This window comes from Triturus cristatus, chromosome 11 (assembly GCF_964204655.1).
Source record: "Triturus cristatus chromosome 11, aTriCri1.1, whole genome shotgun sequence".
Taxonomy (NCBI): domain Eukaryota; kingdom Metazoa; phylum Chordata; class Amphibia; order Caudata; family Salamandridae; genus Triturus; species Triturus cristatus.
In genome coordinates this window covers 1113889716-1113910383 of record NC_140594.1, presented here as the reverse complement: position 1 = coordinate 1113910383, position 20668 = coordinate 1113889716, and the positions used below count along the sequence as shown (strand labels likewise).

Here is a 20668-nt window from a genome sequence, read left to right as displayed (position 1 = left end):
CAGGGTCTCTGTTTGCTTTTCTTTATCCCTCTCCCCTCCCATAGTCAAAGCAACATAATGCAAGTAAATTTAGAGTGATTTGCTACATACACATTCACTCTAGGCACACTTTCTATAGACTCCAGACAGCCAAAACAGACATACGCAGTCGACCACCCTCAAAACCGAAGACGTGCAAAACACCAAGCCCAAATAAGAGACAAAGACGGTCATCATTTACATCTTTTATATTATATATTCTCATATATATTTATATATATATATCAAAACCAGATCTCCCGTACAGTAATCTGTACAAATGATAGAAAAAAATAGGCACTGAAATATTTACCCCAGTGCTCATTTTAATATAAAACAAACCAGCTTACATCCTGACTGTAATTATTGGGTTATATACAGATTCCTGTATAGCTAAATGTAGACAGCACGGCTGCCCAGGCCCGTTACAGGGGAGTTTGAGGGAGGGCCAGAGCAATTTAATTTTTTACACTGTGTTCAACAAAACACATCTTCAATTATCAGCTTAGTAAATATGAATATGGTATACAATAAAACAAAATATCTTCAGAAACAGTAAAAATAAAAAAATCAGTCCTCCAATGTTTGTGCTAAAATAAAATTAAGGGGGAGGGGGAGTGTGTAAAGGCAAATATTTCACTTTATTATGACGGAAATAAGGGATACCTGCCACAGGCAGGGTATGGGGACACACCCCACGCAGTGGGGGCTCATAACGAAGCTATCTTCTTTTTTTTTTTTAGCCCTTGGTGGTCATCTTGTTTTCCACCGCCGCAAACATGGAGTAGAAGCGCGTGTTCTCATTGGACAACAGCACGGACGGAGTGTCGAATTCCATCACCTGAAGTAAAAAGAAAGCAAATTATCACATAACCAAGCTAGGTAGTAAATCAGCAATAAAAACTTGGAGGGGTCATGGAGGTCTTAGTCTGCAACCAGGCTATTTCCTACATATTTGTTGGATGGCCTCAGAATTGATCCGCTGATGCAAATAGACTAGTAAAAACTGGCACACCTACATAGCACACCTAGCTGCCAATAACAGGGTTTAATTATTACCTAAGTCAATGGTTCTCGTTTTATCGACTACAGACTGAGTGGACGCATCAGGACCAGAACCTCTCGGACTATAGAGATCTATGTGAAACCTGGAAAAGGATGCATTTTCCACTGAGCTAATGCACTTCATCATAGAATTACCATTGGAATCAAAATTACTTGTCTTGGAGGCAACAGGGTTGTGGAATGGCACACACGGGCTTTAATCTTTTGGCTCATTGGCTTTTGGGATCAAAACATTGACTGACCATGCCACCTCTGGCAAAGGCTGCCTCAGAAATAGGTTGCCCACTGAAGTTCACGAATGGATCTGAGACCTCGAGGACACAGCGAAGGTGAATGATAACTGCTACCCAGATTAGAAGGTTCAGAAGATGTGCATAGAAAACCCGAGCTCCCATCTCTAGTTTGTCATGCTTAAAGGGACAAGGATTCATAATATTTCCCCTTTCAGGAATGGACGGCCCGCTTGCCAAAGATACAGATCAGTTCATGAGTACGCATGGGTAACTCCGGCATTGGCAAAGGGATAGTAATCGAAGGCCCCATTAACAGACATTGTCTAAGTTAAGTACAAGGTTCACATCTGTAAAATCCACAAAATATTCTCAACCCAAATTCCACCTTGGTCCATTTTGAGAGCTCACAAATGCAAAGAAGCGACTGAAAGAAATGGCACCTACACATGTTTTGATGGTAGTATTTTACACTAACTGTGCCTACTCAAAGAACCTGGACAAGTTCCTGCTTTAATTGTGGTTGACCTTCATTGCCATTGATTGGTCTTGAAGGATGTCTGCAAACTTCTAAATTAAAGGGGTCAGGTACATGTGTAGATCAATAAAAAGGGAATGCAACATAGCTTTACCAAACGACATGTTCAGCTTGACGACTATGTATTATTTTTTTAAATAAAAATACAAATTTTTACGTATGCCACGCAATGAAAAAGAATGTCTGTTGTGAAGGAGGCTTACTCTCCAATACCTGGACACTAGATTCATTTTCTACATTTTCATTTGTTTCTGTATTTTGTAATTTCCTCTTCATTTGGTGGAGGGTTTGACCATGAACTGGGTTTCCATCTTGACACTTTGTTTTCCCTATGACACCGCTCTACCGCTGCCTCCCTGTCTCGATTGCCATCCTTCCACCTCGGAGAATCTTCTCCTTGGCTTGAGAAAGCTTTGCCACCCTGTTCTTCAACATTCTTCTGTTTAACCGGAGTAATGTGCTCCAATTAGGTGTTTGGTTTTGCCAACCGGGAACCCTATACAGGCGTGCAAGAGTACTGACTTTCTGGATGATGGGGGTACTACCACCTCAAAACCAGCTATTAAGGCACTGCAGATGTAGCAGTAAGGTTATGCTCCAGTGGCCCAGGTATTTTACTTGGACCACTGTGGAGAGACTAGATACCAGATCTTCCCCCAAGTGAAGTCCATTCAGTCCCCGTACCTGGGGATCCTTTGTCTTCATCACGTCTTGGGCATGTACAAAGGATGTACGTTGTGCAAGTGGGATTGACTGGTGAAAGGTAGGGTTCATTCCTACAGCATGAGTGTACTGCACAAAATGGTAGTTTTCCTTCTGTTGGAGTTATCAATACCCTCTTTCACATTCCTGACTGCAGGTACACTTTTCCTATTCTCCTCCGTGAAACCAGTGTACAAAAGTGTGTGGGGATGTGTCTTACCCATCCCTTGTCCACTTTAGGTTCCCTTGTCTTCATAAATTTCACCCATGCCCAGTTTTCCTGTGGTTTGAGCATCTATCTTGGAAAAGGGAGCAGATGCAGGACTTTGGCTGAAGCTAGTAATCCTAACACGTGGACAGAATAATCCTTCAGGAGTGGAAGAGTCTAAATATATTTAGACCATCAGAGTGGTGTGAGTGCTTGACCCCTCAACCAGTGTGTGGTTCAATGTTGTTGACTCAATACCGAAAGACCTGCACACTAATGTAGAAGCAGAAGACACCTGCCCCGAAATGGAACCTCTACATGGTTGCAATTATCTTCCTTCACTGGCCACCTGCAAAGGTGCCCTGCTTCTATGACCTGGGGAAGAAGGAATGACTTTACTGCCTGCCCAGGAGTTTGGAACGTGCCTGCCAGGAGGAGAAGACCTAATCCACAAGACTGACCAAGCCATTCTGAACGACCTGCTGGAGGACCGCTCAGCTGAAAAAATTGCCTAGGAGCCAAGGAGTGACAAGTCTGCTGCACAGGAGGAATACAAGCATTAAGAACAACATCATCAGATATCGAGAAGGGTGGGCATGTACCGTCCTGAACCATCCTGTGACCACATGGTGACTATCTCCCTTGTTCCAGCCCTACAATGACCATGAAGCAGTCAGCCTTCACACTACCAGCCTGGGGTCTGGTATGCTGGTGATACTGGAACTAATGGAATTATCTTGCTGGCCCTTAAGGTTCTGAAGATTTCACAGGTTGAAGTTGTGGTAGCAAACTCTAACAAACTAACTATAAAATGGTCCTTATACGACCAGTGAGTGGCTGGGAGTATTGAACTAGTATTTGTAAAACGTTGTCCTATGAGGCCGCAAAGTACTTTCTAGGCTGGCAAGTACATACTTTTTGACCTCCATTTAACCGTTAGAAAGTCAAAAACAGAGACTGCGTTAGTTCACAAAATGTAATAATTTGTGCGAGGGTTATCCAGTATATATGGAGCACTCAACATTAGTAGCACATACAATATCAGTTTCCAGGTCCCCGACTTTCAGCAGCATAAAAGGCACCAAGTAGTAAACAGAATCAAGAGTTCCTCTGCTGGTGAAGAACTGAGGTTACAGTAACCTGCAACGCAACATAGGGGCCTATTTAAAGAATAGTATAAACCTGTGTGGCAACTGTCTTTGGTTTTATACCTTTTCACTATAAGTTCCTTGGTTATGATTGTAAACATAACAGAATCAACCCATGGTAACACTATAGCAAATGTTAGAAATCAAAACCTCTCCTGTAAGCAGCAGTTCAAATGTATGACGGATTTCTGAATGCGTTTTTCACACATGCCTTCAGAACTCCGTCATTTGTACGAATGCATCTTTATCAGGCATTTGTTCTGCAAGCAAGTTGTTTTATCGACTTGCCTTAGGGGGGCGCTGGATATTGGAATAGTTTAATTTACTATTCCAACTCCAGTCTGTGCAACAGTAGGGAAGGTGCTGGACTTTAATTCCAACACCACTCCACCAGTGCGCCCCCCTAAAGCAAGTCGTTGTAACGACTTGCATGCAGAACGAATGCGTGCCAAAGACGCATTTGTTCTGTTTACAGCGCTGTGAAGGCACACCGTTATTTCGGCTTCGTCCTAAAGGACATTTTCCCAGCAGTTCTGTGATCAGAAGGTGCCTGTGCTTTGAAGCTTTTCTAAATGGACAATTTGCTTTTTTCACCCTGGATCTGCAGGTTCAAGATACTCACCTGTCCTTGCGTGAGAACCATGATGCGATCAGAGCCAAGTACAGTATTGAGACGGTGAGCTATTGTTAGCATTGTGCAATCTCCAAAAGCCTCCCTGATAGTCTCCTGGATCAGGAGGTCAGTCTCGGCATCCATAGCAGCGGTGGCTTCATCCAGGATCAGAATCTAACAACAGAAGAAGAGGCATGTGACAAAGGCAGGAAATGGTGCTCCGAACTCTACCATGCATGACCCAACTGTCCCGTTTCCCAGGTTAATCTGCTTTGCAGTCTCCCCTCCCTAAAGAGAAGCCTCCCCCATAATATTTCCCTTCGGTTTGTACATAACTAAGCATTTACAAGGCTACATCAGCTCACTATGAGCACAGTGTTTAATCAGATATTTAATATTTTCATTTGAGGTACATGCATAATAAATGTGTAAAAGAGTATATGGAGACCGTTATGGTAGGAAACACAGTTGTGGTTAGATCAAGTTTCCATTGAAAAGACATTTTTTGTTTTCTTAATAACATTGGAGCCGTTCAATGAAAGACTTACCAAAACATTTAATTAAATTTTAATTCGGCATGGCGTGCTTCTTGCATATCCACCAAGAAAAGAGTGGATGGGGAATAAGGGTCAAAAAGGTGACTTTCATCATTTTTCCTCTTCTCTACAGAAAAAATAGCTTTGCAAGAAAGTGAACTTTACTGACAGAAGTGCTTTTCTTTAGTTTGGAGTAAATCCATTCAGTAGTTTTCTAGAAAGTAGTATTGCACAAACGCATCATGTGGTCTTTTAAGAGTTAAAGTGTTAAAGCTATCTGGAACCACCGTGGATGGGTTCAGAGACCAGTGGCAGAACCAAATTAAAAAATAAACACATCTGATTGGATGTGGGAGTTTTTTTTGCCAGTCATCCATTTTGGGGAGTGTAAACCCAAATACAAATTTATGAACCTGAGCAGTCAGACTGGCTAGCAACAACATACAAAATGTAATTGTGTACGCCATTACAGGCCATGGGTCAAAGTCTCCATGCCCTAAGAAAAAGTGAAAGAGCCACGAGTGGACGGAGGAAGCATCGTCCGTGGCTCAGGTGTTGGGTGGCCCAAAGGTGCACCTCCATTCCCTTCCCTGGAGGTAACAAAAATGAAAATAAGATTTTGCTGCAGGTTCGAGAACTCACAGCAAGGTTCAAAGCTTCATGAACCGTAACTTGTGGTTCACTAATGCTAAGGGCAAGGGCTCTTCGGCTCTTGTGGAACCCATTATCAGGTTCAGTGTACCCAGTACCGGGCTTGCAAACCCCACGGAGGTCCAACAAGAGCCCATAATTCGTTAATTGGGCCATGCGTAGTGGGGGTTGGCTGCTTACTACAGGTTAAGAGTAGGTCCTGGCCAGAGTCCAGTCCCAGCTGCTAACTGCTGCTGTGTACAGCGGGAACATTCAAAAAAGTTGAATGAAGTCATCATTAAGGATTATTTAAAAACCTAAAATTCACTTAAAACACACTTAAAGTGAAGCTAAGCCATAAAACTAAATCTAAAAACAACTGCAATACCCCAGTTATGGTTGGCACCACAATCTATAACTCACACAGTAGCCATGCATACCATAACTCGCACACCAAATGTAATGCTTACTACACAACAAAAGTAAGTAACACCTAAAAAGCACAATGTAATTAAACAGCAACACGTACACAAACAATTAAATACTACTACTTAAGGAAAAGGATGTTTTATGCGGTGCGGTTGTGAGACCTCACCATGTAATCATGTCACAATCTTTATTGGTCCAGTTAGGTTTTTTTAATAAAGCCCTTAGTACAGGGTAGCTGTGGTCACAGAGCAGGCAGGCTTAATTAAAGAAACAAATGTAAAGCATGAACCAAAATACTTAATAGGACCGTAGCACAATACAAATCTGACACAAATTATAAAAATAAGTTTTAGTTTTACCCTTAAATAAATTCCAAAATGGCAGAAATCTATTGAAGGACACCAGCGATATGCTTTTTCAAATGGAAAATAATTCTTTTAAGTATAATAAATTGTAATCTGTTTAGCAGGTTCTGAGCCAACGGGCCAAAAGGACTACCAATCTTCTCTTGGACGGGCCACAACAGGGTGAGGGCCCATGACAGGGACCACTGGAGTCCAGGGAGACAGTTAGTGGTCAGTTCCAACAGGCTTCGGGACCTTTTTGTACTTGTATCCTGTATTGCTGTCCAGCTAAGAAGTGGTCCTGATGCTGGGGATACAGGATGCAGACGAGGTCTCAGATGCTGAAGAGATGAGGTAAGTATTTCTGCAGCCATTCTGGTATCTACAGGCATCGGGGGTCATCTCTGGCCTCAGGGATGTCTCTCACAATGCACCACTGGTCTCCAGTGCAGGCCCTGTCACCACTGGTCAGCTGGTTACAGCAGTCTCAGAGGTTGCTTACATGTAAGCAAATCTTTGCTTTTGAGGGACCAGGGTCCACGTATACTCTGCAACAGGCCCACAGACTTGGGGACACCTCGGAAAGCCCAGTACTCTGTCGCCCAGCAGGTACTTCGGCGTCCAGCTGCAGTCGGGAGTTCCTGGGCAGCTGGGCTCTTGAGAGGAGCAGGTTTCCTAAGGTTTTGATGGTCCTGAAGCTTAAAAAGGAGGCTAGCCACCTAGCCCTTGAAGTCACTTCTTTCATCTTGGCACAAGTAAAGCGCTCTTCCATGAGTGTTCACAGTACTTTCTTCAAGAGCCGCAAACCTTCGTACCCTGTGAGGAGCCCTGGGTATAACCCTGTAGGTGGACCCAGCATAATGAGCTACTCCTCTTGGAAAACTGGTTATGCAACTGGTGTATCCCCTCTGGAGGAGATACCTGCCTGTCTGCCTACACAAATGAGCGTGCCCGTCGAGGTGCGACTCGCATTTACTTCACTGAAATGGAAGTCTACCGGAAATATCCTTTGGCGATGACCAGTTCATTCCGTATATATGGATCGGTCGATTCAGTTTTCACGTCCGACCTATTTCCTACATGTGAGGATGTTGGATTGGCTAACAATTAATCCCAGGCATCCCTTAAAAAATCCCACAGAGGCCTAAGGCGTGCAGATATTACAAATTTCTGTTTGGACCTTTTGTATAACATACATTTAATATTCCTTTTTAAGACTCAGAAACTGAAGAAATATACCATTTAGTAATTAGACCTTCAGGAACTGAAGACCTATACCAAGTTTGTCCACCTTTTGACCAAACTATTAGCCTTAGTTATCTATTTTCAGTATCATTAGGGACCATTTTCCCCATCAAGGCAGTTTTGAGTCGTTACAGGTCCCTCTATTAATTTGGTCATGATGCTGTCTTTCTATGTGGTTTCCTGATGAAGTCGCACTACCGCCGAAACGCGGAGATATTTTGAAGAACCAGCACCACCTCTTTACTTGTTTAATGTGAGGTGTGTCCATTGACATTAGAGTGGCTACGCCTTTGTCTTAACTGTATTGAATTTTGTCTTTGTATTACACGTCCTGTGTTTACATCAACTTAGATCTTCACAGTCTTTGTAGAATAATATCAAATCAGATAGTGAACAAAAGGATTATAAGCTGCAACTTAAACTGTGTATGGAAAAATGAAGTGATCGACATGTTATCAATTTTTAAATAATGGTTGTTGTAATGTTTAGCCACCTTTTTAATGATTTTGTAATTAAAATTCAATAATATCTTTGCGAATTCTCTTGGTACATGGAGTTGTTTTCTTTTAACAATTTCTACTTGAAGGTCTGTTATCAGATGTTTTAGACCTGTACGTTGCCTAGTGATTCATTTTTGCCATTTGCCTGTTTGAAGCAGACATCTGTGGTCATCAGCAGGTAGCGGTGGCTATCCTACTGTCGGAGGTCACACCTTCAACCACCAACAACTCTGTTCCCTGTTACTGGAAGCACTTCACACTTCCTGGCAAGGGGGCAGCCTGTTGTCTCAGGTGACAACTGCTGCAGACAGTCGGGAAGTGCCACCACAGGTATGGCAACAAAGTGGGAACTTTCTAAAGGCACCTTTACTTTGAACGTTACTTTAGATCTGGCTTCAGCGAGAGTCGGGTTTAATACAATGATTCATTGATACCTCTGAGTACTTACTATCTGTGGTAGTCCCAAATGGAAGATAGCACTTAGCGTAATGGCTAATGCAGCACTAGATTACCAATAGGGCTACCAGCCTTGCAATAGTAAAAATGGCAATTTTGAGTTTTCGCTGTTTGAGCATGTCGAGCACATGAGAAACATGCCCCCTGCCTTGTGGGCTTGCAAAGCATTCCTTAGGGGTGACTTATTAATATTAAAAAGGGAGGTTTTAACCTGTCAAAATGGATTTATATTGCCATTCTGAGTTGGCAGGTTTGAGGCAGCCCGACTAGGCTGAGATGGCAGACCTAAAGCCATGTTTTCACCTGGTCACTTTAGTGGTACCACAATTAAGTGCTGCAGTCCACTTTTGACATTTAAATTACTAGCCATGGGGTAACTCTTGTACCAAATAATAGGAACTTGTAGGTAATTTAAGTAAGCCAATCGGGTGTTAGCCGATGGCACACAACTTTAAGGGGTCAGAACACATGCACTACAGCAGGGCTCAGTGCGCTACAAAGATAAAAAACCAGCAGCATCAGTCGGAAATTTGGGTGGCGATCATACAAAAAGAGGCACTTTTCTACAATTACATTCATAGTCATCGCCTTCAAAATGTTAATGATAAATTAGTATGTAATCTAATAAGGTGCGATTTACAACATTTGTATTGCATCGGTCACATCAGGGTACGGTCATGACTATTGCACTGGTCATTAGGTTTTGCTTTGTAAGGATAGCTTCATTTTAACGGTGTTTTGAGTGAATATATTTACCTACATTTATATCTCGCTGTTCTATGAAAAAACTAGTTAAAGTGAAACTGTGTTTGCCAACAAAATTTAAAAATCACTGAAATTCTCCAGTTATTGTTGTTGTAAAGAACCATAACTTGTGCCCCCATCAGGTACGGCTTATGACCGCTTCGAATATCCTTAGTTCCAGCAGACTGATGTCGCAAGACCTCTCATTCACTTTCCAACTTCCCTAAACTTGAAGGTGGTCCATGTAAATAACCCTTCCTACAAGAGTTGCGTCTGTGACAATTGTCCATGTTGAGATTTCCCGATGAGGAGGGCGGCCATCATCAGATTTTGATACTGGCATATCGAAGGAACTGATTGAATTGCAGATCAGGATAGAGGGAGTGCGTCTTCCACTTTGCCAGTCAGTTTGCACCATTGATCATGTAGGCACTGCTGAAGAGGTATCGTGAAGACCGGCATGAGGAACCAGAAAGATGCAAGAGGCCATCAATCCTAGCAGAGACAATATCCGGCATGTCATTGGATGAGGGGTTCTTAGCAGACTGCAACATTTCAGATAGATGACAGTCTCTCCTCCAAAGGATATGCTCGTGACCCGAATGTCCAGAATTGTGCCCAAATAATGGACTGAATGCCCTGAAACTACAGTTAGCTTCTTGAAGTGGACATGTAACCTAGTCAGCAAATAATCCCTAAATCCATTTGGTAATGATTTAGAACTTCTTCTGACATAGCCTTGATTAACCAGTCATCCTAATAGGGAAAGAATCACATGACCATACATTTGCAAAAAGTTCTTGGAGCAGAATTTAGTCCGAATGGAAGGACCTTGAAGTGGAAATAATCTTTGTCCACTGTAAATCTTAGAACCTTCTGGTGGTTCTTTGCGAACAAGATGTGTAAGTAGGGGTCCATCTAGTCCCCTTGATGCAACTGTGGGTTGTTCTGAGAAAGAAAGGCTCTGCACTAGAAAGTAATTGGAAAAAATCCCATTAATTTCTAGTGATCATGGACCACCTTAGCCACACGTATCTCATAGCAAGGCGTTGACCTTTCGGAGCTGCTCAATAAAACTAATATTGTTTCAGAGAAGAACAAGAAGGAAAGGATTTTAATCTGTGATTATCCATTTTGTTAACTATTTGGAACCCATCTGTCTACTGTTATTCTGTGCCACTTTTGCAGATGGTTTGTGACAAACAGAGAAGGGGGAAGAAGGGAGTCACTGCTTTAGCGGTCTTTTTCTGGCAGCACCTGATGACTGGTGAGCTCCTCTCCCACAAAGACTCCTGATGGTAGGGCTGTTGTTGCCAACATTGCGGGCTTTGAATATCTGCAGGAAATAACACCTGTCAAAGGATTTCTATAGTCCTCATTCTCTACCAAGCAGACCGCCTTTTCGGTTTCTATCTCTGCTCTCATGCAGTGCATTCCATCATCTGCATGGGATCTGAAACGAGCATTTCCAAAGAATCAAAAGTTTATAATGTGCTCCTGTACCTCAGGCATCAAACATGTCAAGCACAACCAAACGAATAAAAAGTATAATGTGATGTACATGAACAAGACCTTGACCTCTCCCTGGACTGCATAGAATGGCAGAAGCATGATCTTCTGCACCTTTTTCTAGAGGAAAACCTAGATTGCCTGTGAGAACGTTTGTGGCATGGTTCCCTTGACACAGATGCGGATCTACATCACTGGGCTGAAGGAGGAATTTAAGTACTTGCCAATAGTAAAGGCACAGGCTATTGAAGAAAAGCTAGAAGAGAAAGCAAAACCGCATATACACAGGTATTGTCGAAGGAGGCGTTGCTGAAAGTGTACTGAAAGAGTCACTTCATGAGTTGGTGAGAATGGCATGGAGTACTCAGGAGTCTCGGGTTGTGTCGTTCATTTCAGCTTAGCGTCCCATTCCTCAAAGTTATTCTGCTCGAAGCAGATGCCTTCCACATTGAGGTCGATGAAGAGTGGACGGTCGACATCGAACAATATTTTGATATTTAACAGAAGTGAAGCTTTGACACTGTCCAGAGTTGCCTTGACTGTGAGCCTACCTTCGATGGTGAGCACAGCGCGATGATCCTTAACATCTTCATGGAACAGCATCTTTTTATGACTTGAATTCTTCTCTAAAATTTCCCACTACTGGAGTTCTTAGAGAGAACAGAAGTTATGTTTGCAGACGAAGCCCCTTCTTTAGGCCCTCTAAATCGTCCAGAGGCAAATTCCAGGCTTCTCACCTGTAGGCTGGGAAGTGCGATCTTTGCCCTGTTCTTCAGGGTGGCATAGATATTTTCTGGCAAGGTTGGTAGTCCCTAGGAACATGATTCTCTGGTGGACAGACTATGCAGAGGTACATCACATGTAAAGACGGCATTTTGTGAAAAAGACAATTCCTTTTAGAAATATTTTTAATAACACTTCAAATAACCTTAGCTGTTGAATGAAACACTATTAACACTATTTTAAAGGTTTGGAAAAGGTTTCAATGTGGAGAAAAGCAAAAAGGCCGACTTCAGTACTTCAGGATTCTACTTCCAGGAGTTGAAAGAAGGAGCTGTCCTAGCTGTGTGGCATGACAGGACACTTGATAAGAGTGAAGTGTTAAAGCATAGTGACAGTTTTTAAAAATAGTTTTATGTCAGGTTATCTGCTTACACTGTCCTGCTTTTTTTTTTCCTTAAAAAAAAGGAGGTTTGTAAAAGATGTTTCTAATACTTTTTCAAGTTGACTACCACAAAATAAACATAGTATAAAAACACATAATGGATAAAATGTCCTATGTTACCATATCATGGTTCTAGTGACTGACAAACTACTCAGCCTTCGGTCTCTTGGTCCTCGATATCACCCAAACCACTGAATGGCGTGCCTCTATTATATCCATCCGCTCCCCTATTTATCATGCATCCACGCTCAGATTCAGGCACCTTCAATATTCAATGAAACTGCGTTGTAGAACATTCTCTATGCTGTTAATCATCATCTGAACAGTCTCTGATGTGTCTTTATCCTAATAAACTCCAATCCCATAAATTATACCCAAATGAAAAGACGTATGGTCTCCTTACTATGGTAAGCCCCTGACTTACTGGTGCTGGTCTAGAGCGTGCTCCCCCCACCCTCCCAATCAGCCTCTATATCGACCGCTCCTAAATCTTCCTTCATCAGTTTCCCAAAGAATCACATAACATTTCACAATTTATCACTATGCACATTAGGCTCCCTTCCCTTGGCTCTTTATTTATGGTCGATAAAATGCAACTCTATCATTTTCCTTTAAAGGACGAGCTCCCTTGCATTACAAAGGATGAGACAGACTCAAGAAATATGATTTTTTAAAACCAGTAAGTATCCAGGGAGCTTTCTTAAGAAACCCAGAATGCATTAGGGCAAACATACTATGTTCATCTTCCTATACCTTTCTGACTTCTTGCACACGCAACCTGCACAGTATTCAATGCACTCTGCTAACCAGAACATCCTTACCTTACACCGACGCAGTAGGCATCTTGCAATGCACAATAGCTGTCGTTCACCCACGGAGAAATTTTCACCATTCTCCATCACTTCACATTCAAGTTTCAGAGGTAGTTGAGAAATCTGGAAGACAATAAAATGTCAGAAAAATAAATCATCCTGTCGGAGGCAGGTATTTTCCAATAGCATGCACAGCAGAAAAATGAGCCCAGTTCTACACCCCAACTGCATAACTTAACACTGAGGTCACATAATCCTGGATACACGTCAGATTATCCTGAAGATACATCACATAACGGATTAACATGAAAAACAGAAATAAAAACTAAAGACTATGAAAAAAACAATTGTGTAACTGCATAAAAGATATTAAGCAGCGGTAATTGTAAAATAAATATATCTATCCAAAATAAATGCTAACATTCACACAATTCTTTATAGTAATGAAATGCATAACTAATCATTGGTGCAGACACTGCACGTAGTGGAAAGGGCCGGGCATATCTGCTCCACTATCTGAAAGCTCAGCACAAATAAGATGCACCGATAGAAAGAGAAACTTCCCATTTACATCTGCGCTTCATTGGGAGCCTTCATACTCCGAAGAGGAATCGTAGAACATCACATAGGGGAAATTAAGAATCTAGGCGAGTCCCAACCCATGCAGAAAGGGGAAGTCATTTGCTCTTTTCTCAGGGTTGGGTGGGTAGGAGGGAAGTGGGGAAAAGTACAGGAAACCAGGGCAATAGAGTTTATATCACAACCTTTTTTTCAAAAGGAGCAGACAGCCCTCACATGTCAGTGATTCTTTCTTTTGTGTGCTGTGTTGCGCACAATAGGCTTTGTTACAGAGCGTACAACACTTCACTCTTGAGATTGAGGGCTCTACTATAGGGATGCTATTATTCCATTTTAAACTGCAGATGGGGGGGGCGTCTTCTGGAGGGGAGGATGAAAAAGGGTGGTGGAGATAACAAATGCAATAAGGAAGGTTTAAATGAGAAAAAGCAAGTGCATGAGGAAATGCTATAAAGGAAAGAGGGTTAATCGTATGTTTCCATCTTCACCTTGTAGACACCTGCTCTCCTGGAGGCAGGTTCAAACGGGGTATCACATGTCCAGCTCCCAAGGGGAACAAAGTCACTTGCAACTGGGGGATCTTATATATCAGATAGGTGGGAAGGCTTGACTAAGACTTTGCCACTGATTCAGCTACTCTGTGGTGCTGAAAAAAAGCATAGGTTAACAGTGGGCACTTGCTTGGGTGAAAGTAATTACACAAGCTAGCCTACATCTTGCTCTACAGGGTGAAATAACTACTGCCTCCTAAACACACTAAGGTGGAGAGGTGTGGTGCAGCGGCTAGGGCCGCTGACTTCAGAGCACAGGGCTCACGGTTAGATACCCGGCTCCAGCAGCAGCTCAGCTCAACACCATACGACTCTGGGCAATAGCTCACTTAATTTCCACAACGGCCCCCAGCTCCTTGAGACCCGTATGGGTGAGTAGTTCGCACTTTACAAATACGGATTATATTTAAGTTGTTTTTTGTTTTTTAAGGAGGTGGGATTTACACTGGATCCTCCTGCTTTAAAGGCAGGAACTTAATTTAAATCAACTGAGAAGAATTCAGATCTTTGGTGCAACTTTTTATACCATGAAGAAAATAACTTAAGTTGATCTACTCAAATTTATTTGAGAGACTCTGGTACTATTTCCTGTAAGTTAGCCATCTGTACCCCAAATACAGAATCTAGAAAGAACGACAAATTTGGACCAGATCAGTGCATAGTTATTGTAATCCAATTCCATTGTATTTGTTTGGTGGATCATGTGAAGCGAGATTTTAATTTCAGTATAGCTACTAATTTAGCAGTTGTCTCTTCACCACATAACAATCACATTGCTTGCACATTTGTTTGTCTAACCAGAGAACAAGATGGTATGACAATGGATGCAGACACTCTTATGCCAGAACTAGGACACTTACACATTCTTTCATATGTGTTCTTTCCAAGGCATCCCAGATTTGATCTTCTCCATACTGGTTAAAAGGGTCCAAGTTTGATCTAAATGTGCCACAAAAACAGAAAGGTATTAAAAACAATGTAACAAAAAATGTTAACTCCACAACAATTTTTTGCAAAGTTTGGATAATAATTCTGTTCAGCCATTATACTGGTTACGTATCTTTTCAAAGTACAAAGACATGTCTGGTTGGACTAATTCCCAAATGTCAGATAAGAATTCTAGGACACGAGGAGGAGCCTAGCGCGCAACCAAGATGGCCGCGTAGGTGCGAGGCTCCCGAGGACCTCCGCGACCTCCTGAATTAATCCTGGCGATATCCTGTCCTTGTTGAGGGGACTGTGTCGGGGAACCCGAGCTGAGGCGCCACCCGTTTTTCGGGCTCGAATTGGACCCCGGACACCGGTGGGAGCACCGATCGAAGGTTGCGGCCTTCTCCTCGCCGGCCCCCCGGATTGGAGTAGTGGGGCGATCCGGGGACAAAGTGAACAACAGCGGCGGGCAAGGCTGGGCGACTCGCGTACCCCGCACTTTCACTTTCGCTTTTGCGCCCTCCTTGCCCTCAAGCGAGGTAGGGTTGCGGAGCGGGGTGCGGTGGTGTGGTCTTGTCTGAGTGCCCGGCTGACCCGCCGGCTGTGGGTTGACCTGCGGTTCGGTGGTCGCCCCCGCCTCCCCCCGGCGCCCGTGCATTGGTATAGCGGCCCGTTCGAGGAGATTGGCACGACGGTGGGAGAGCAAGCATGTCCACCAAACAAGATGGCGACCGGGCGAAGGTGAAGACGACCCGCCGTGGCACGGCGCACCAAGCTAACAGTATGGACCGCTACACTCTCCAGAAGGGTTCTCCGGAGACATTGCGCACATCCCCGGCGGGCCCGACGGAGGCATCTGCTCAGCCTGTGGATCTGACCCTCCGGGACGTCATGGGCGCCATCGCAGAGATGAAGGCCTCGGTGGACCAGCGTTTCGACACCCTAGCGCAAAAAATAGACTCGGTCCTGGTGGATGTGAGCCTTGTGAGGGCAGACTTGTCCAAAACGAACGACCGGGTTGATTCCCTGGCCCACACCGCAACAAGCCTCACGACGGATGTGGTGGCCCTCCAAAGGGAGGTGCGCCGGCTTGGCCAGGCGAGCGCCCTGATGGACCGGCGACTGGAGGATTCCGAGGGTCGGGCCCGGAGGAATAATGTCCGTATTGTGGGTGTGCCGGAGGGACGAGAGGCGGAGGCGGCGGATCTTTTTGTGGAAGAATTGATCCTTACCCATCTCCAGCCCCGGGGGCTGAGTAAGCTTTTTGCGGTGGAGCGTGCTCACCGGGTCCCTGGGGGCAGACCTAAGACCGGTGCCCCGCCGCGGCCTCTCATTGCCCGGATTTTTAACTTTCGGGACAGAGATGCTATCCTCCAGACCTCCAGGCAACAGGGACCGGTCAAGCTTGACAACATGGATGTGCACTTCTACCCAGACTTTACTCCGGCGGTTCAGAAGCAGAGACAGAGCTTTCTTGGTGTTAAACGTCGCCTACGGGACCTGAACCTTAAGTACTCAATGCTTTTTCCAGCTAAGCTGAGGGTGGAGGTGGATGGTCGCACGCACTTTTTTGACCGGCCCGAGGCGGCTGGGGACTGGTTGGACACTCTGCCTGGAGATCGGGGCCGGGGGGGCGGGGGGGGGCGCGGCTGGCGAGGAGGGCCCGCCGGATCAGAATTGAGGGGTGACTGAATAGGCCTTGCTCTGGACGATGTTCCTTCCCCATTTATTGATTGCATATGTTCCCCTCCTATGGAGGTCGTGCGGGGTCTGTTGGGGGCTTCCATCCTCCTCTGGGGGACTAGTTAGTTTTTAGCTACGGGGCGACAGGCACACTGCACTTTGGGGGGGCTGTCTGGGCTCATGCAGGGGTGCAGGGAGGGGGGAGTTCTGTTGGGATGGGGGGGTGGGGGGGGTGTGTTGTTTGTTTGCACCGCAAGGCAAACCCGCTACTATATTGTTGTTTTTAAGATGCTCTGTGGGGGACGACCGATTGTTTCGACGTATGATGGGGGGTAGGGATTTGACTGTGTTGTCATGGAATGTTAATGGCCTGGGGGATAGGATTAAGCGTGGTGTGGTCCTGCAGTACTTGAAACGTATTTCACCAGATGTTGTCTTCCTGCAGGAGACGCACCTTATAGGTAACTCCTTTCAGGCAATGAATCGGCGGGGCTATCGTTTGGCGGCCCATTCTGGCTTCACTTCGGGCTCGCGGGGGGTGGGTATTATGATCAAGAACTCGCTCCCGTTGGAGATCGATGAGGTGCGCCATGATGAGAGGGGACGCTACACTGTCCTGGTGGGAAGAATGGAGGGTAGAGTGTTTATTTTGATATCAGTGTACGTCCCGCCTGGGTTACAAGCCACCACATTTGCGGACCTGGGGCACCTCCTCCTGGACCTTCCGAGTGGCCTGCTGGTGGTTGGAGGGGACTTTAATGCGGTAGCTTCTGGGTCTATGGATCGCCATCCCCCCAGGGACCTCCCCCGGGCACAGGCGTGGCTGCCCGGCCTTTTAGACACGTTGGGCCTGGTGGATTGCTGGCGACTAAAGCATCCCGCACAGCGGCAATACACCTTCCACTCGGGTGCCCATGGTAGCCTCTCGCGGCTTGATTACATCCTTGTCCCGGCGGCCCATGCAGGGAGGGTGGGGGAGGTGCGCCATCTGGCGCGGGGTATCTCAGACCACTCCCCATTGCGGTTACATTTCGATGTCTTCCCGAGGGGGGATGGCAGGGTGGCCCCAATCAATGCATGGTATTTGCGCGACCCCACCATTCGTGCCGATTTGATCAAATCCTTACAGCGTTATTTCGACGAGAATGTGGGGTCGGTCCCTTCGGCCATCTCCCTGTGGGAGGCTTTTAAGGTAGTTCTTAGAGGGGAGGCCCTCTCCTTTATCTCCCATGCCCGGCGGCGCGAGCGGGAGGAGGTGACCCGGGTAGAGGCCGAGATTGCAGAATTGGAGGGTGACCTGGGGAGCGGGGTAACAGATCCCAAGCTGCATGTTCTACACCTAAAGCAGGCGGCCTATCGGGCCCTCGTCACGGAGGCGGCCAGCGGCCTCAGTCGAGAGCAGCAGGGGCGATTGTATGATGTGGGTGATAAGGCTGGCAAATTGATTGCGTGGTTGGACAAGAGGGAGAGAGCGAGTTGCGTGGTTCCTTTGATTGAGAGTGCGGATGGTGCGTGTGTCACCGAGCCGGAAGCCATTGTCTCCTGCTTTGCGGATTATTTCCGCGAAGTCTACTCCCCGGTTTCCCCCTGCTCGGAGGAAGATTCCCATGCCCTGCTTCGGGACATCGCACTGCCCTCCCTTACGGTGGAGGACAGGGATTCGCTGGACGCTCCTCCCACCTCGGACGAAATTGCCTTGGCTATTCGCTCGGTTGCATCCGGCAAGGCCATGGGCCCCAATGGTATCCCCATCGAACTATACAAGCTACGCCCGGATGTGTTGGCGCCCCACCTGCGTGCGATGTTCCTGGCGGCACACTCGCAGGGTTCCCTCCCGCCGGACCAGCGTCTGGCTACAATCGTGGTGATCCACAAGGAGGGGAAGCCCCGTGAACGGGTCGCATCCTATAGGCCGATCTCGCTCTTGAACGCGGAGCCCAAAATCCTCGCCAAGGTGTTGGCCAACCGGTTGGTTGGCGTGGTGGGCGACTTGGTCCACCAAGACCAATCTGGCTTTATACCACACCGCAACACGGCGCTCAATCTACGGCGCTTGCACGGTGTGCTCGCGCGTGTCCCATTTGTGCGGGAGCCGGCCATCTCGGCGTCCTTGGACGCCACCATGGCGTTTGACACGCTCGAGTGGCCATACATCTGGGCGATGCTGGCGAAATTTGGATTTGGACCGGGCTTTATTAGCTGGGTCAAATTGTTGTACTCGGGCCCCTTGGCGCAGGTGGCGGTGAATGGGCGAGTCTCGGCCCCGTTCGCGCTGGGGCGGGGCACGCGACAGGGTTGCCCCTTGTCACCTCTCCTGTTTGCACTGGCCCTGGAGCCCCTGGCGGAGTGGCTGCGGTGGCACCCTTCCATCCGTGGTCTCCGCTGGACCCCCGAGCATGAGGACCGTGTGTCCCTCTATGCTGATGATATCCTCCTCTATCTCGCCTCCCCGCGTAAATCACTGATCGTCCTGGTTGATGTTTTGCGCTCATTCGGTCGCAACTCAGGCCTTGTCGTCAACTGGGCGAAATCCTGTGTATATGTGCTTTCCGGGGAGGCTCCGGTCCTACCACGGGACTGTCCGATCCAGATTGCCTCCCAGGGGTTTCGGTACCTGGGGATATATATCACTCTTGACCCGGAGGCCCGTTATGAGCGGAACTTGCTGCCCCCCCTCCAGCGCTTGAAGGAGGACGTGGTGCGCTGGCGGCGTCTGCCGCTTTCGCCGCTCGGCCGAGCGGCCTTGTTTAAAATGATGTCCTTGCCGCGCTTCCTCTACGCCCTCCAGAATACTATGGACTTGGTTCCGGCACGCTACTTCCGTGAGGTGGAGGGCCTCCAGCGGCGCCTGTTCTGGGACGGGAGGCCGCGCATTGCTCTGGCTAAATTGACGCTCCCGTGGTACGATGGGGGGGGTCGCCCTCCCGGACATTAAACGGTATTACTGGGCCACCCAACTGGCTGCTATTAATCATGGCCTTTACGGGCCCGCCTTGAACCCGGCGTTTGAGATGGACAAGATGCTCCTGCCCGGTGGCGACTACAATCGAGCGCTTTACTCTGCCGCGCCCAGCCCCCGTCTGACGGGACCGACGCGTGTCATGGTGCGTGTCTGGCACGCGGCTAATGCAGCTATGGGGTGGAAGGACCGTTTGACCCGGGCGTCACCGCTATATGCGTCAGAGAGGTTGGGCTCCCTGTGGACATCGAAGGGCTTTGAGAAGTGGGACACGATCGGAATCAGCACTGTGGGAGATCTCTGGACGAGGGGGGGATTCAAGACTTTTGCGACGCTGCAGGCGGAGTTTCAGCTGCAGGGCAGTGAGTACTTTCGGTACCTACAAGTCCGCCATGCGCTGGGCTCCGTCTTCCCGGATGTCGCGTCCATTCCGGAGTCTTCCCCCCTGGAGGACAGAGTGCTGGATGGCCATGTCCCAGACAGCACGATCTCCCTCATATATAAAAAACTGATCAACGACAGATCGTGCCTGCTGACTAGTCTCCGCGAGGCCTGGGTTGCCGACGGGCTAGAGCTGGACGACGAGGATTGGATTTCCGCGGTGGCCTCTCCAAAAGAGGTGGCCATCCCGGCTCGCCTTCGTTTCGTCCAGCTTAAGATCCTTCACCGGGTTTACGTGACGGGGCCAAGGCTTCTACGTATGGGCTTTGCTGGTGACGGAATGTGTAAGCGTGGCTGTGGCGCGTTGGCAACTTTCATGCATATACTGTGGGAGTGCCCAAAGGTGGAGCGATTCTGGCGTGGTGTGCATGAGGTCCTGCGTGTGGTTACGCGTGTCGCGCTGTTGCCTGAAGCGAGGAGATGCTTGCTGAATGTGTGGGAACCAAATGACTATTCGGTCCCGCAGACGCGGTGGGTGACTCTGGGATACATGATAGCTAAGCGTGACATTGCTCAATTGTGGGGATCCCAGAGGCCCCCTGCGGTGTTGGCCTGGAAAGAACATATGGATTGGTGTATGTTTCGTGAAAAGGTGGTGTATGTGGCGAGGGGTAAGCCTGGGGCGTGGGTGAA

General features: G+C 46.9%; 1 protein-coding gene across 5 annotated transcripts in view; it reads right to left on the bottom strand.

Annotated features, from left to right (window-relative positions):
- Window positions 1–329: 329 nt before the first annotated feature.
- ABCC5 (ATP binding cassette subfamily C member 5) overlaps window positions 330–20668 on the bottom strand; it is a 343171-nt gene continuing 322832 nt past the window's right edge. For all 5 annotated transcript variants that reach the window (XM_085635623.1, XM_085635619.1, XM_085635620.1 and 2 more), the window contains 4 exons: window positions 14883–14961; window positions 12902–13015; window positions 4532–4696; window positions 330–859 (listed from right to left, as the gene is read on the bottom strand). In XM_085635623.1, coding sequence (XP_085491749.1) covers window positions 758–859; window positions 4532–4696; window positions 12902–13015; window positions 14883–14961 — 460 coding nt within the window. In that variant the 3' untranslated portion in view covers window positions 330–757. The remainder of the gene's footprint in view (window positions 860–4531; window positions 4697–12901; window positions 13016–14882; window positions 14962–20668) is intronic.